General features: G+C 41.3%; 1 protein-coding gene across 1 annotated transcript; it reads left to right on the top strand.

Annotated features, from left to right (window-relative positions):
- Positions 1-2,296: 2,296 nt before the first annotated feature.
- LOC310871274 (chymotrypsin-like elastase family member 3B) lies at positions 2,297-11,749 on the top strand (the record flags this gene model as incomplete). The annotated part of the gene is made up of 7 exons (XM_083782760.1): positions 2,297-2,407; positions 3,003-3,085; positions 3,470-3,595; positions 3,823-3,956; positions 5,194-5,336; positions 10,555-10,707; positions 11,732-11,749. 7 exons carry the CDS (start codon positions 2,297-2,299, stop codon positions 11,747-11,749), a joined length of 768 nt encoding a protein of 255 aa, XP_083638886.1.
- Positions 11,750-13,095: the final 1,346 nt, after the last annotated feature.

The raw sequence follows: 13,095 nt of genomic DNA, 5'->3' as shown, positions 1-13,095 counted from the left end.
ATAGTCTAGATAACAAAGCCCAAATATGGAGTTTATGACGTCAGACTTATACAGTAGATATGTTGGTTAGATTAGATATGTCGGATAGCTTCATATGGAGTAGGCCTACCAGAGGTTAACTATGGTGACCTATCAACTACCCATAATGAGACGAAGGTGGTTGAAACTTGAAAGTCTTCATTTCTTAGCCACCCCGTCTCACTGTTTGACATACAAATCAAACATGTGTGATTTTCAACCACTCCGAATCACTATTAACTACGTAATTGTGACTGTCACATCAGAGGTTTACACGTGTAGCCTAATTCGTTTTTTGTGCAAGCTCCATAATTTTTGTTTTCAGAAAGAGAAAAATAAAAGATATCTTATCTACACACTGTATAGGCTATATACACATAGCATAAACCAGCTGGAACAGTATGCACATGAGATTAGACATAAGATCACCCCATTGAGGCCGATTTCAAGTCTTCTCAATCCTAAACGTTAAAAAATAAATAAAAAAAGCTTATGTTGCTATATCAGTGGTTCTCAAACTTTTTCATGTAAAGGACCCACAAAATGTGCCTATTATGCATTTGGCCGCCGACCTCCATCTCAAAGCATGTTGTTCCAGGCACTCCCAGAAGCAAAGATTTGAGTTAAAATGTTTGCTACTTTGCTTTAAGAAAATTACTGTATATTCAAGGTTTAGCTCAAATTGTCAGGTTTTCATTAACGGGTTGAATGCTCACAAATGTGGAGAATGCAGTGGTGAAAGGAACTATAAGTAGATTGTAGGCTACTGTGCTAACAAATTAGCCTACTTGAGTATATCCAATTTCTCAGATGCCAATATTGTACTTTTACACTTATTGGAAGACCTTAGTTACTGCCGGTAGTTACTTTTGTAGATTTTGATTATTATTATTACAAAACATACATTACCTACTTCAGCCCTATATCTACATTACGGCCATTTGAAAATACTTTTGGTACGTTGAGTACATTTCGGTACCAATACTTTTGTACTTTTACTAGTGCATTTTGAATTCCAGACTTTTACTTTCATTTCTGTATTGGTAGTATTGATACTTTTATTTAAGTTAAACATGCATGGTACTGTACTTAATCCCACCAATGGGAGAATAGCCACCTGGAGAATGGGAGGGAAGATCCCAGGCATGCAGTCTGTGTTTACCTGCCTATAAATAGCTCTCCGAGGTCAGTCTGTTATTTTGGATGCACAGGAGAATGGAACGTTTGGCACTTGTCTTCCTGTTGGCCGCCACTACTGGTGAGTTAACTCAATTATTAAACACACATTACGTTAACTGTGTATATGATGATTTCCTGTTTTTCATAGAAGTGTATATTTGTACGTCTTTAAATGTTGTGATTAATTCAAAATGGACGACCCTGATGTAGACAAGTCTTTTAGTATAGTGCTTTTCCTGCTGATAGCCCCGCAGTAGCAGTTTTTGTATTGACCTGTACTTTCCTATGAACTGTAGCCATTCTACAAACTGTGAATGAAAATTTCAATCAATCAATCAATCAATCAATCAATCAATCAATCAATCAATCAATCAATCGTTTTCAGTGTATTAAGCAGCATTCAACTCAGTACAAATAACTGTGGTGTTAGCATTGATTTCCAGGGCAATACAGGAATAATATCATAAGATCATGCACTGGCTCTCAACATCGGGTCCGGGGACCACCAAGGATCCAAATGAACCCTCACGGGTCTGTAACTCCTCGAGTGTACAAATGGAACCACATGGACCCGCATTTGTACACTGCGAGTTAAATAAACAGCGTCGTCTGGGGTCCCAGAAATTGTGTCAAATGGTTCCGTGGCCTAATGCATAATGGCGGTGCTTAATTAAAATGGTTGAGATCCACTGATTTAGAATATTTGTCACGGAATGCACATTTTTAACCCATTCTGTACGGGAACCCCTTTTGGTGTTTTAAACCTTATGTTATAATTTAGCTATTGAAAAATAGCAGATCTACAAGCTCATAGCAGGAGCTTGTAGGTCTGCTATTTTTTAAAAATCGTGAAAATGTGCCTCAAATGTGGAATATAACGGTTTTAACTCAAATCTTTGCTTCTTGGGAGGTCCCTGGAACAACATATTTTCAGATGGGGGTCGGAGGCCAATTACAGATCATTTTTGGGGTCCTTGACATGAAATATTGAGTGATATAGGCCTAGAAACATAGGTATTTCAGAAAACTGTCAGGATTTAGAAGACATTTTTTTCAGGCCTAAATGGGTTAAGGAGCAACATACTGATATCAGCCGCACATGTGTATCCTAGTGTCTGGATCTGGATGTGGCACTCCAAGCCATGAAGCCAGCATCACCAGCCGCGTGGTCAACGGTGAAGAAGCCCGTCCGCATAGTTGGCCTTGGCAGGTACAGCAACATAATGGAAAGATGTCACACTTTGAATAACATAACAGCTTATACTTGGACCTCCTCCAAGTTGTACAGTATGAATATTGGGGCCCATATAGAACATAATTATATACACGCACACTAAACTCAGTTTCAGAAATTCCTCGAGTGTTCAAGTGTTAAAAGACAACTTTGTCTTCTTAATTTGTAGTAGTGGTGTCATCTAACACAGTAACCTTTCAGGTCGAGACGACCAAAAGAGAGATTAGATGTTTGCCCGGGACCCAAACTGGTGAAAATAGCAGATCTACAAGTGCACAATACACGTTTGCTTGTCTTCAGGCACAGAAATTCTGCTAAAACACAACATACAGTAGATCCCTAAATTAATCAATGATCCCAACATATAGCCGTGTTGGGATCATTGATCCCAACATTCATTGATCATGAATGTGAATGAATGTGATTCATTGATCACATTCTGATCTAAGTAAGATCTAAAGAAGGAAAATAACTATGAACCACTGTAACTCTTAGTCTTATATAGTGTAAATTGATACTTGTACGGGATACATGTACAGTATCCCATTTGACAGCTCTCTTGCTCTTATAGGTTTCTCTGGAATCGTTCTTCCCCACTTGTGGGGGGACACTCATTGCTCCTAACTGGGTCTTGACGGCTGCACACTGCATCACGTAAGCTTATGTTGTTTGTTTGTGGTATGGGCTGGCATATACACATCTGGAAGTAGCTGTAAAACATTCAAGCATCATGGCATCGCTATTTTGGGCATGTCATTAAAAGGCAAACGTTTCAAATAATCTCAAAAATAGGAATAGGCCACAAGTGGTTTAAAGAATTTAAATCGAGAATGACAGTAGCACAAGACCACATTAACAGAAGGCATGCCAAATACTGTATTCGTGAGAACTAATTCCAGTCATACTTTTACAAATTAATCACAGTGCGATCAAAATAAGAACAGCGCCAGAGGGTATTACTATAAAATGAATAGCTAAAACTTTATGGAGGAATCAGGCAAAACCTCATTGTGTTCTTGTTGTTCACTCTTTATCCAGGTTCCACACATACAGGGTGGTTCTCGCTGAGCATGACCTGGACAAAACGGACGGTTCTGAGCAGTCCATTATGGTGGAGAAGATGTTGATCCACCCTAAGTGGAATGACAACTGTGTCTCTTGTGGGTAGGTTGAGCAGCAGCAAAGCAAACAATGTTGTAAGTGTAACTACTGTATGTCCTTGACCAAGAAGATTGCCCTGAGAATTTCGTATAGATCAACAGCTGAACAAATGGCAACGTTTTCGTATAATACTGTATGGCAATTAAACGGGCGTCACAAATATTCGTCACGCCTCGTTGTTCATTCTTAGTTCTCTGTGTTCTTTATTTGTCATTTCATCCCGACTATAGGAATGACATCGCCCTGCTGAAGCTGGAGAAGAACGCCGTCATCAACGACAAAGTCCAGCCAGCATGCATGGCAGCCGGAGCTGTCCTCGTTAACAAACAGCCTTGTTATGTCACAGGCTGGGGACGCCTGTCCTGTAAGACCCAATGACAAGTCGAATAGGGCACCGTTTCCCAAACTGTGCGTCGGGACCCATTTGTGGGTCACAGACAAAAGAAAATCCCATTTTACATATATATATATAAATATAAATATATATATATATATATATATATATATTAAAAAAAAAAAATCTTTCTTTTCTTTTCTTTTTTTCAGTTAATCATTTTATACATGTTAAAACAAACAAATCTAATAAATTCCATAGGCTAAATAAATCATATATAAATTAGAAGTAGTGCAAATGGCCTATCTACAAGCTCGCAGCGCGGCGCAAAGCAACGTGTTGCAAGATTGTAGATAGCCTAAACTGGAAAGAGTTGAATAACAGCAACAAGAAGAAGCAGTAGAGATGCATCTATTATTCATATTGTCACGGTTAGATTGGTGTATTAAACTGAAGGAGCAGTATAGAAACTATACTAGTATACATGTTTCTATACTGTGCCTTCAGTGTACAGTAAAGCACCAACCAACCTAGTCTGGCATAGCCAGACTCTACACAGCTCCACTGAGTGGGCGATTTCTATGGGGCTATGGGTTTTTTTGGGCCCAATGACAGCGCCACAACAGGCCATTATATGAACTTTCAGGAAATCCCGATTTCCTTGTGGCTTCACAAAATATCTGTCTGACTGCCCCCCTGGTCTAAGCACACTTTAGATTCCATGCGTGGACAGAAGAAGCTGTCTTTTGCGTCATTTCCGGGTTTTTAGACAGCTGGTGGATGGAAATGAAGCTCCACCCACGTGGCAGATTGCCGCGTCGGCCAGATTCCCGAAAAGCTTTGCCCTAGCGCCATTCTGACTAAAATGTATTTGGGTGGGCCTTGATGCCGTCGTAATGGCTGATAAATAATGGCGTAACTTGCTGAAAATAGCCGGTCTACAAGCTCGATCGATCGACTATTTTCAGCATGCAACCAAGTGTAAAATGACTTACACTGGATCTCTTATCCACTATAGTCCCTTCCTAACATTTTAGTCTAGTTTTTATGAATTTTGTTGACGAAATTGTCAAGTTTTAGTCATCATATAGCTTTGTTTTGATTTAGTTTCCATTTAGTTTTCGTCAAGTGAAAAAAGGTAGTCGACGAAAAAAATTCCGTCGTAGTTTCAGTCAACGAAAACAACGACCTGCTCTATTTATTAATAAATGTATTAATAAATAGAGCAGGTCGTTTTGACCTCTTTGTTTTTGTCTCCGTGTGTCAGCCGGTGGTCCCAGGCCCAGCAAACTGCAGCAGGCCCTGCTCCCCGTGGTGGAGAACAGCATCTGTAGCAGCAGTGACTGGTGGGGCAGCTCAGTGAAGGAGACCATGGTCTGTGCTGGAGGAGAGAGCAAGTCTGCCTGCCACGTGAGTGCTAAATCACCACCAACTAAGGACAGCACTTCTGACCTGAGATCAGATTCATACGAGGTTTCCACTGGACACACACTGGTCTGATTAACCCATTCTGACCTGAGATCAGATTTTTTTAAATGTCAGTCGTTCTTCGATTTTTCAATAAATAGCAGACCTACAAGCTCGTAGCGCGCAACTCGGTGGCGCGCTATGAGCTTGTAGATCTGCTATTTTTCAATAGCTAAAGCATAACATGATGCGAACAAGAGTGTCTTTCTGGTAGAAGTTGTGCAGAAGATGTGTCCAGCCAGGCGTTTGTCTCTGTGTCAAACACTCTGATGCTGTTGTAGACCCCCTGGTACCCCCTCCAGCCCCCGAATACAAACATCTTGGTACCAATGATGGTGGCAGAGTGACAGTTTGAAGCAGGAGGTGGAGTTCCTCTGGTGTTAATTAAAGACCAGACCATTGTGCTGGTGTCCAACTTCCCGGCTACTACACTACTGCATAATCTCATGCAGAACGGCTACTCTGCCATTTGTGAGGACGCACACACATGAACGTGTGCCGCGCGGAGAAAATTGTTGTTATGAGAGCCGGCTTGGCTTTTTTTGGCACATTATATGCCCCCCTCGGTGTGCGTATTGTGCGTGCGTGAGAAATGGTGGGTGTGGCGTGAGTGCGTGTGAAAGACGTCTCATGCGTGAGTCTCACGCTGAATGCGTGAGAGTTGGTAGGCCTGGTCACTATATTACTGTTTATTCCATTGGCCCGTTTGACTGTCAAGGGTTCAGCCTCCAGGAAGAAACCCTAAATACAAAGTCAATACACAATTGCACATAAAAACAACTCCAGTCTGTCTAATTAAGTACTGTCACCTCCTCATAGACACATGAAAAACTGGAAAAATTAAAAAATGGTGGCACTCCATCTTTAAGGCCTCCTATGTGTACCACCACCATGTGGATACACTTGACAGATTGGAACTCTTGCCCCATTGTCTACAATAGTGGCTTTTCTCCAGTGTGGATTTGCTGGTGTCTCTTCAGGGTTCATTAAAGCACTGCAACTCTTGTCACACTCTTTACAGATCTATGATCTTTCTTTTCAAAGCATATGGACGGACTGAAACTCACATTGTTTCAATGGAATGTTTTTATTCTTCTCCTGTGTGGATACGCTGGTGCCTGTTCAGGTGACTTGACTGACTGAAACTCTTCTCACATTGTTTACAGTGAAAAGTTTTTCTCCAGTGTGTACGAAGGTGTGTCTTCAAGTTATTTAACAGACTGAAACTCTTGTCACATTGTTTACAGTGGAAAGGTTTTTCTCCCGTGTGGATACGGTGGTGCTTGTTCAGGCTACTTTTATCACTGAAACTCTTGTCACATTGTTTACAGTGGTAAGGTTTTTCTCCCGTGTGGATACGCTGGTGTGTCTGCAAGCTACCTAACTGACTGAAACTCCTGTCACAATCTTTACAGTGGTAGGGCTTTTCTCCAGTGTGGATACGCAGGTGTGTCTTCAAGTTATTTAACAGACTGAAACTCTTGTCACATTGTTTACAGTGGTAAGGTTTTTCTCCCGTGTGCATACGCTGGTGTCTCTTCAAGACACTTAACTCACTGTAACTCTTGTCACAGTGTTTACAGTGGTAGGGCTTTTCTCCAGTGTGGATACGCTGGTGTCTCTTCAAGTTATGTAACAGCCTGAAACTCTTGTCACATTGTTTACAGTGGAAAGGTTTTTCTCCCGTGTGGATACGGTGGTGCTTGTTCAGGCTACTTTTATCACTGAAACTCTTGTCACAGTGTTTACAGTGGTAAGGTTTTTCTCCCGTGTGGATACGCTGGTGTCTCTTCAAGTTACTGAAACTCTTGTCACACTGTTTACAGATTTGGGGTTTCCTTACTGTGCAGGTTGTCTGATCAGTCTTCACTTCTCCTGGCTGAGTTACAACAGTCTCGGTATGCTGTTGACGACAGCGCAATCCTGGTTGGTTTGTGTCTTCTTGTTTCTGGCTGTTTAGAGAACTGTTGATCGTCTGACAGGCGGCGGTGGGGATCTGGCCGCTTCTCTGCATTCGGCAGTCCAGGTCATTTGCGTGTTCATGAAGGTAGACCTGAGACGTTGAGCCATACAGAGGCTCAGTAAAGCTGATACTAGTCTGAGGAGAGCTCATACCAATTCTCAGAAAGCTACAAATGGACTGGGATGGAACTGAGTGTCACAAAGGTCCTCTTTAAAAGAAACCTCTTTCTGAAACCTTAAATAACATTATTTTTTTCACACTTTATATAGGCTGAGTTCATGGCTGGCCGACGTCACACACAATATAAACCAACACCATGCATGACGACCACCAACACCACTTTGTTCAGGTCGCCGCTGCAGTTTGTGCATGTGTCCTGAATTTGGCATCATAATCTTATTATAATGTGGTTTCAAATGTCGGGTTAAGAGGGAATATGAGGGATCCAAATGGACCTTTTACGTTTCTGTAACTCTGAGTGTATGCTTACAGGTCCGTCCTTCTGGATCCACTGAGCCACCTGTTTACTGTGTTTGGTTCAATTGGGGAATTGTTTTGTTCACAGCACAGATGACATGAGTGCTTTACATTTGGCTACACTAGTGTCAACGCACGTGCAGGACCCGGATGGATGGTGGGTGGAAATGGCGGTTAGAGTTAACACATTGATTGCTAACTGTTGAAATTCTACTCAGGATTGCTTCTGCTAAGCGATTAACATTGGACTTTTTAACTTTTTAGGGGCCCACAGCGAGGGGCCTCTTATAGCACATCGCACATTGCATAAATCAAAAGGAAGCCAAACTAGTCCACTTCAATTTAAAAAAAATAATATGATTCTACCATCTTCCATTCTGGAGATATTGACCTTTTTCTAAAACCTGCTTTTCACTGCACGCTGCTCTTTTGAAAAAACAGCAGAGATATGGAAGGTTGAAGTTGACAGACATTGACAGACAGATATAAAAATGAACACAAATAATATCATATACATACTACACACTGAATGAAAGCCCTGAATGTCTACTTTTAGGAGGAAAACAAATACACATGGTCCCATGTATAGTTTGTCAGTAATTGGCTGTTGAATGCAGCTTGCGCCCACCAGAGAGGATTTCAGAAAATGCATGGACCTGAAGAACCATTATTCACAAAATAAGGCCTATAGCGACATGTACATACTATATACCGTATGAAACAGAAGACTCTCTGCTTTCATAAGAAAAATACTTCTACTGTAATAATAATACAAATCACACCCCTGTGAAGTGAGCAGTGCAATGTTGCACAACATTGCACTGCTCACTTCACATGGGTGTGAATAATGGTTCTTCAGGTCCATGCATTTTCTGAAATCCTCAGAGTATTTTAGACAAGACAAGGAACTGACAACTAAATATTCACAAAATAAGGCCTATACATACTATATACCGTATGAAACAGAAGACTCTCTGCTTTCATAAGAAAAATACTTCTACTGTAATAATAATGAAAATCACACCCCTGTGAAGTGAGCAGTGCAATGTTGCACTGCTCACTTCACAACATTGCACTGCTCACTTCACATGGGTGTGATTTTTATTATTATTACAGTATTAGTTTTTTTCTTATGAAAGCAGAGAGTCTTCTGTTTCATACGGTATATAGTATGTACATGTCGCTATATGCCTTATTTTGTGAATAATAGTTCTATAGGTCCATGCTTTCTCTAATCAGACCAGTGTGTGTCCAGTGGAAACCTCGTATGAATCTGATCTCAGGTCAGAATGGGCTAAAGTTCTCTCTGAAAAAGAGAATTTTATAAATGAAATGGATTCAATAGTCTAGTATTGACAAACAGTATATGGGATATGTGTATTTTATTTGTTTTCCTCCTAAAATTAGACATTTAGGGCTTTCATTCAGTGTGTAGTATGTATATGATAATTTATTTATGTTTATATCTGCCTGTCATGATAACGTCATGATGATGATGATTCTATGCACATATGTGATCATTGTCTCAGTAAACAAAATCAACAGATCGTTTCTGAACGATAGCATAACAGTGACTTGAGAGGTTGACATGTCTGGACATGAACCACAGGAGCGACTCAACTCGCAGTGGGGGGGGGGGGTTCCACGACATGTCTGGACATGAACCACAGGAGCGATAAGCGTAGCCCGGCTGGCTGTGATTTCGACAAAATGACAGACAACACGATGGCTTCCGCAGCTTAGGATTGTATTAGTTATCCATTACAAACGGGTCGATTACGTCCCAGACGCCTTATCACTGCAATTGGCTGGCGAAGGCGCTATGGCGATTATGGTGATCAACTGCCGAGAATCTTTTTTCCGAGAATGAGAGTAGCATTGCAAACTGCAAAACGATCGATCGCAACTCGCAGTGTGGGGGGGGTTCCACGGTGTGATATCTGCTAGCCTAGTATACTGCTTCTTTGTCCAAACATGGCTGACGCGACGGCGAAAAAAAGACAGTTGGTCAGATGTATACTGCTTCTCCTATGGCGGTCCTTCGAGAATACGTCATTCGTTTCGCGTATACCTGTCCGTGTGCGTGAAATGGCGATCGACCGTTGGAGATTATTCTTGGTTTATATACGGGTTTATATTTCCGAGAATGAGGCGGCAGACCGGTGAGTTGTCGTTGGAAAGAATTAGAGAGGGCTGTGTCGAGTGGATCTGTGTGAATGAGTGGGGGGGGGGGGAAGAAACTGTAATGCGATGGAGAGATGCCTCGGGAGAAACCATGTAGAAACAGGAGGGGAAGGGTAATCGAGTGTATTCACAAATTTCACACACACTAGAAAATGGGTAGCTCCATTTTAGATCCCCTGATCTGCGTTGGTCTATGCCGTGTGCAGGACGGCGATGCCGCCTCCCCAGTACGTCGTAATGGATACGGCATGCCTGGAATGTGGTTAGACCAGGCCTCTTTTCAGGAGGTGGGGGGCTTTAAACTCCCGGATCTCATAGCGGATCTTTCTGGAGATGAACGGTGTTACATTATGTGTTGTCCGGGCGTCAGAGAAGTTGATGTACAGTATACAGTAAAAACACCAATAAAACGCTTTAGAGCGTGATGCGCAGACGGCGCTCGAGATTAATAAAACGCTTTAGAGCGTTTTGCGCAATCGATGAGTTAAGAGTTAAAGTGTCATTGATTTGCTCTTAACGTAACCGACTTCTTTTCAGGGCGACTCTGGGGGTCCTCTGAACTGTAAAGGCGAAGATGGAAACTGGTACGTCCAAGGAGTGACCAGCTTTGTCAGTGGAAAGGGCTGCAACACGGCCCAGAAACCCACCGTGTTCACCCGCGTGGCTTCTTTCATCCCCTGGATCAGTGAGGTGGGTGGTGGAAATAGTACTTGCATGTTTAAAAGTATCAATACTGCATGTAAGATGTAGGCCCGACTCACACCTTTCGATCTAGCATACAACATTGATGCATGCTAGATGTATACAAAGGGTGTGATACATCTTGCCCCAATGCATTTCCAATGGAAGTCCCGTGGTTTGACACAACATTTGTGTTGTACGGCTTTCGGCTGTGTTTCGACTGCCCCCCACCCCCTCATACAACACAAATGTTGTGTCAAACCATGTGACTCCCATTGGAAATTCATTGTGAGCTTGCATCAGCTATAAGTCTCATACAACAAGTCTGTTGTAAAGGTGTGAGTGAGGCCTTACTCCATCACAAGTAGAAGTCCCGTACTCAAGTAAAAGTACAAAAGTATTGGCACTAAAAGTACAAAAAAAAGGTACTAAAAGTAAAAGTACTCATATTGCAGATGTCCCATTCCATTTGTTCAAAATCTGTATATGAGACGCATTGTGAGCTTGTAGATCTGCTATTTTCAAATGGCCGAAATGTATCTACTGTAGGGTATGTTGTCTAATCAAAAATCTCCAAAGTAGCTAGTAACTAAAGTTTTCAAATAATTGTAGTGTAGTAAAAGCACAAATGGAGTTTGTAGAAGAAAAAGTATTGGAAGTTAGAAATACTCAAGTAAAGTACAAATACTTAAAAATTGTACTTAAAGGGGCATTCCACTCATTTTCAACATTTTACTATGTCATTAATATACCTTAGAGCATTCTGTGTTTCCTAGAACTGGAGGTCTGAAAAAGAATAATTAACATGGTGAATCACATCTTGATGATGTCATCAAAATGTGATTCACCACGTTAATTATTTCTTTCATAGTAAAATGTTGAAAATGAGTGGAACGCCCCTTTAAGTACAGTACTTGAGTAAATGTACTTAGCTACTTTACACCAGCGATGCCCCACGGAGCATTGCTGGTACCATTCTACTGTGTATTTATTCACACAAGATATGATTTACCTTCTTTTTTTTCCCTTGCAGACAATGGCCCAAAATTGAAGTTCTCTCTTTGCTGTCCCCGTGACTATGCAATAAAAAGGACTTCTCAAATCTCTGCTGACGTTGTAGTATTCTGTCAAACTGCAAGAATCTCAAATTCCATTTATACAGATCTGAACACATTTATCATGTAAACATAGTGTTTATTTGTTATGGTGCTACAGGTATAACAGAGAGCGAGCACAATATCATTTTATTCTTTTATCTGTATCTGTGTGTCTGTCTGTCTTTATGCCCATGTACACTACAGTAGGCTATGTCATCAACACAGCATATGATGACACCGCTGCGGGGATCTTTGCATCTCCATATGTAGTCGATCGTTTTATGGTAGTGGGTAGATCTTCCCTTTGTTGTACGAAGAAGAAGTATAATAGGCCTAACGCAACATTTGCCAATCCTGCGATTTCATCCTTTTTACCATTGTTTACATCTTGAGATGACGCTGTGGACTGAGGCTACACGCACCGCACAATGACTTCCTGTTCAAATAGACTCAAAGAGAACCTGTTAAAGAGGGTCCCTTCTAGTGGAATTGCCTGGCAACACTACCGAGTTTAGCCACCATGGCGTGGCATGTAATCGGTGTTGTATGAAGGAGTATAAGTGCAAGACCACTTTGGTAGAGGTTTGGGTTGTGAAGTTATAATTACCTTGCCATGACGTAACTCCAAATGTGGACAAGAAATCAAAAATAATAATAACTAGAACTGCACTATGTCGAGTGCATACTTGCTTGTTGCACACTAGTAGGCCATAAATGGCCAACTAGTGCGCAAGCGGAGCACGCAAGTACTTTTGACCGCTGTAAACTGTCAAATCTCAGTATCTCTGTGAAGGAACGTTTGAAATGTCTAATTATTAGGTGTAACTATTTGCTACCTACCTACTTTATGCATGTAAACACCTAGTATTATTAAGTATGGTTCAAGTATACACAGGAGCATTACCTTTAATCCTCCCAACACTAAAACATATCATTACGTCACAATCAAAGACCAATTACACTCTGGCATTGGGTCCTTAAATCCACATATTTCTTACGTCATCATTGAGAGCTAGTTATACATATACTATATATATATGTAATTTGTAAGTTGATTAGCGGTATACTGTGGTTACTTTGCGCCAAAAACTGTCCCAGCCAACCCGCCACTTTTGATGCGTATGCAAATAAAACAGCAATTTGTGCCTGATCTGCTGGGACCAGATTACATACATGTATACACAGGAGCATTACCTTTAATCCTCCCAACACTAAAACATATCGTCATTACGTCACAATCGAAGACGTCACACCATGTAATCTGGTCCCAGCAAATCAGGCACAATTTGCTGTTTTATTT

This window comes from Protomyctophum parallelum, assembly GCF_964188405.1.
Source record: "Protomyctophum parallelum genome assembly, chromosome: 14".
Lineage (NCBI taxonomy): Eukaryota > Metazoa > Chordata > Actinopteri > Myctophiformes > Myctophidae > Protomyctophum > Protomyctophum parallelum.
Note: the sequence above shows the minus strand (reverse complement) of the source record. Positions and strands in the feature narration are given on the sequence as shown.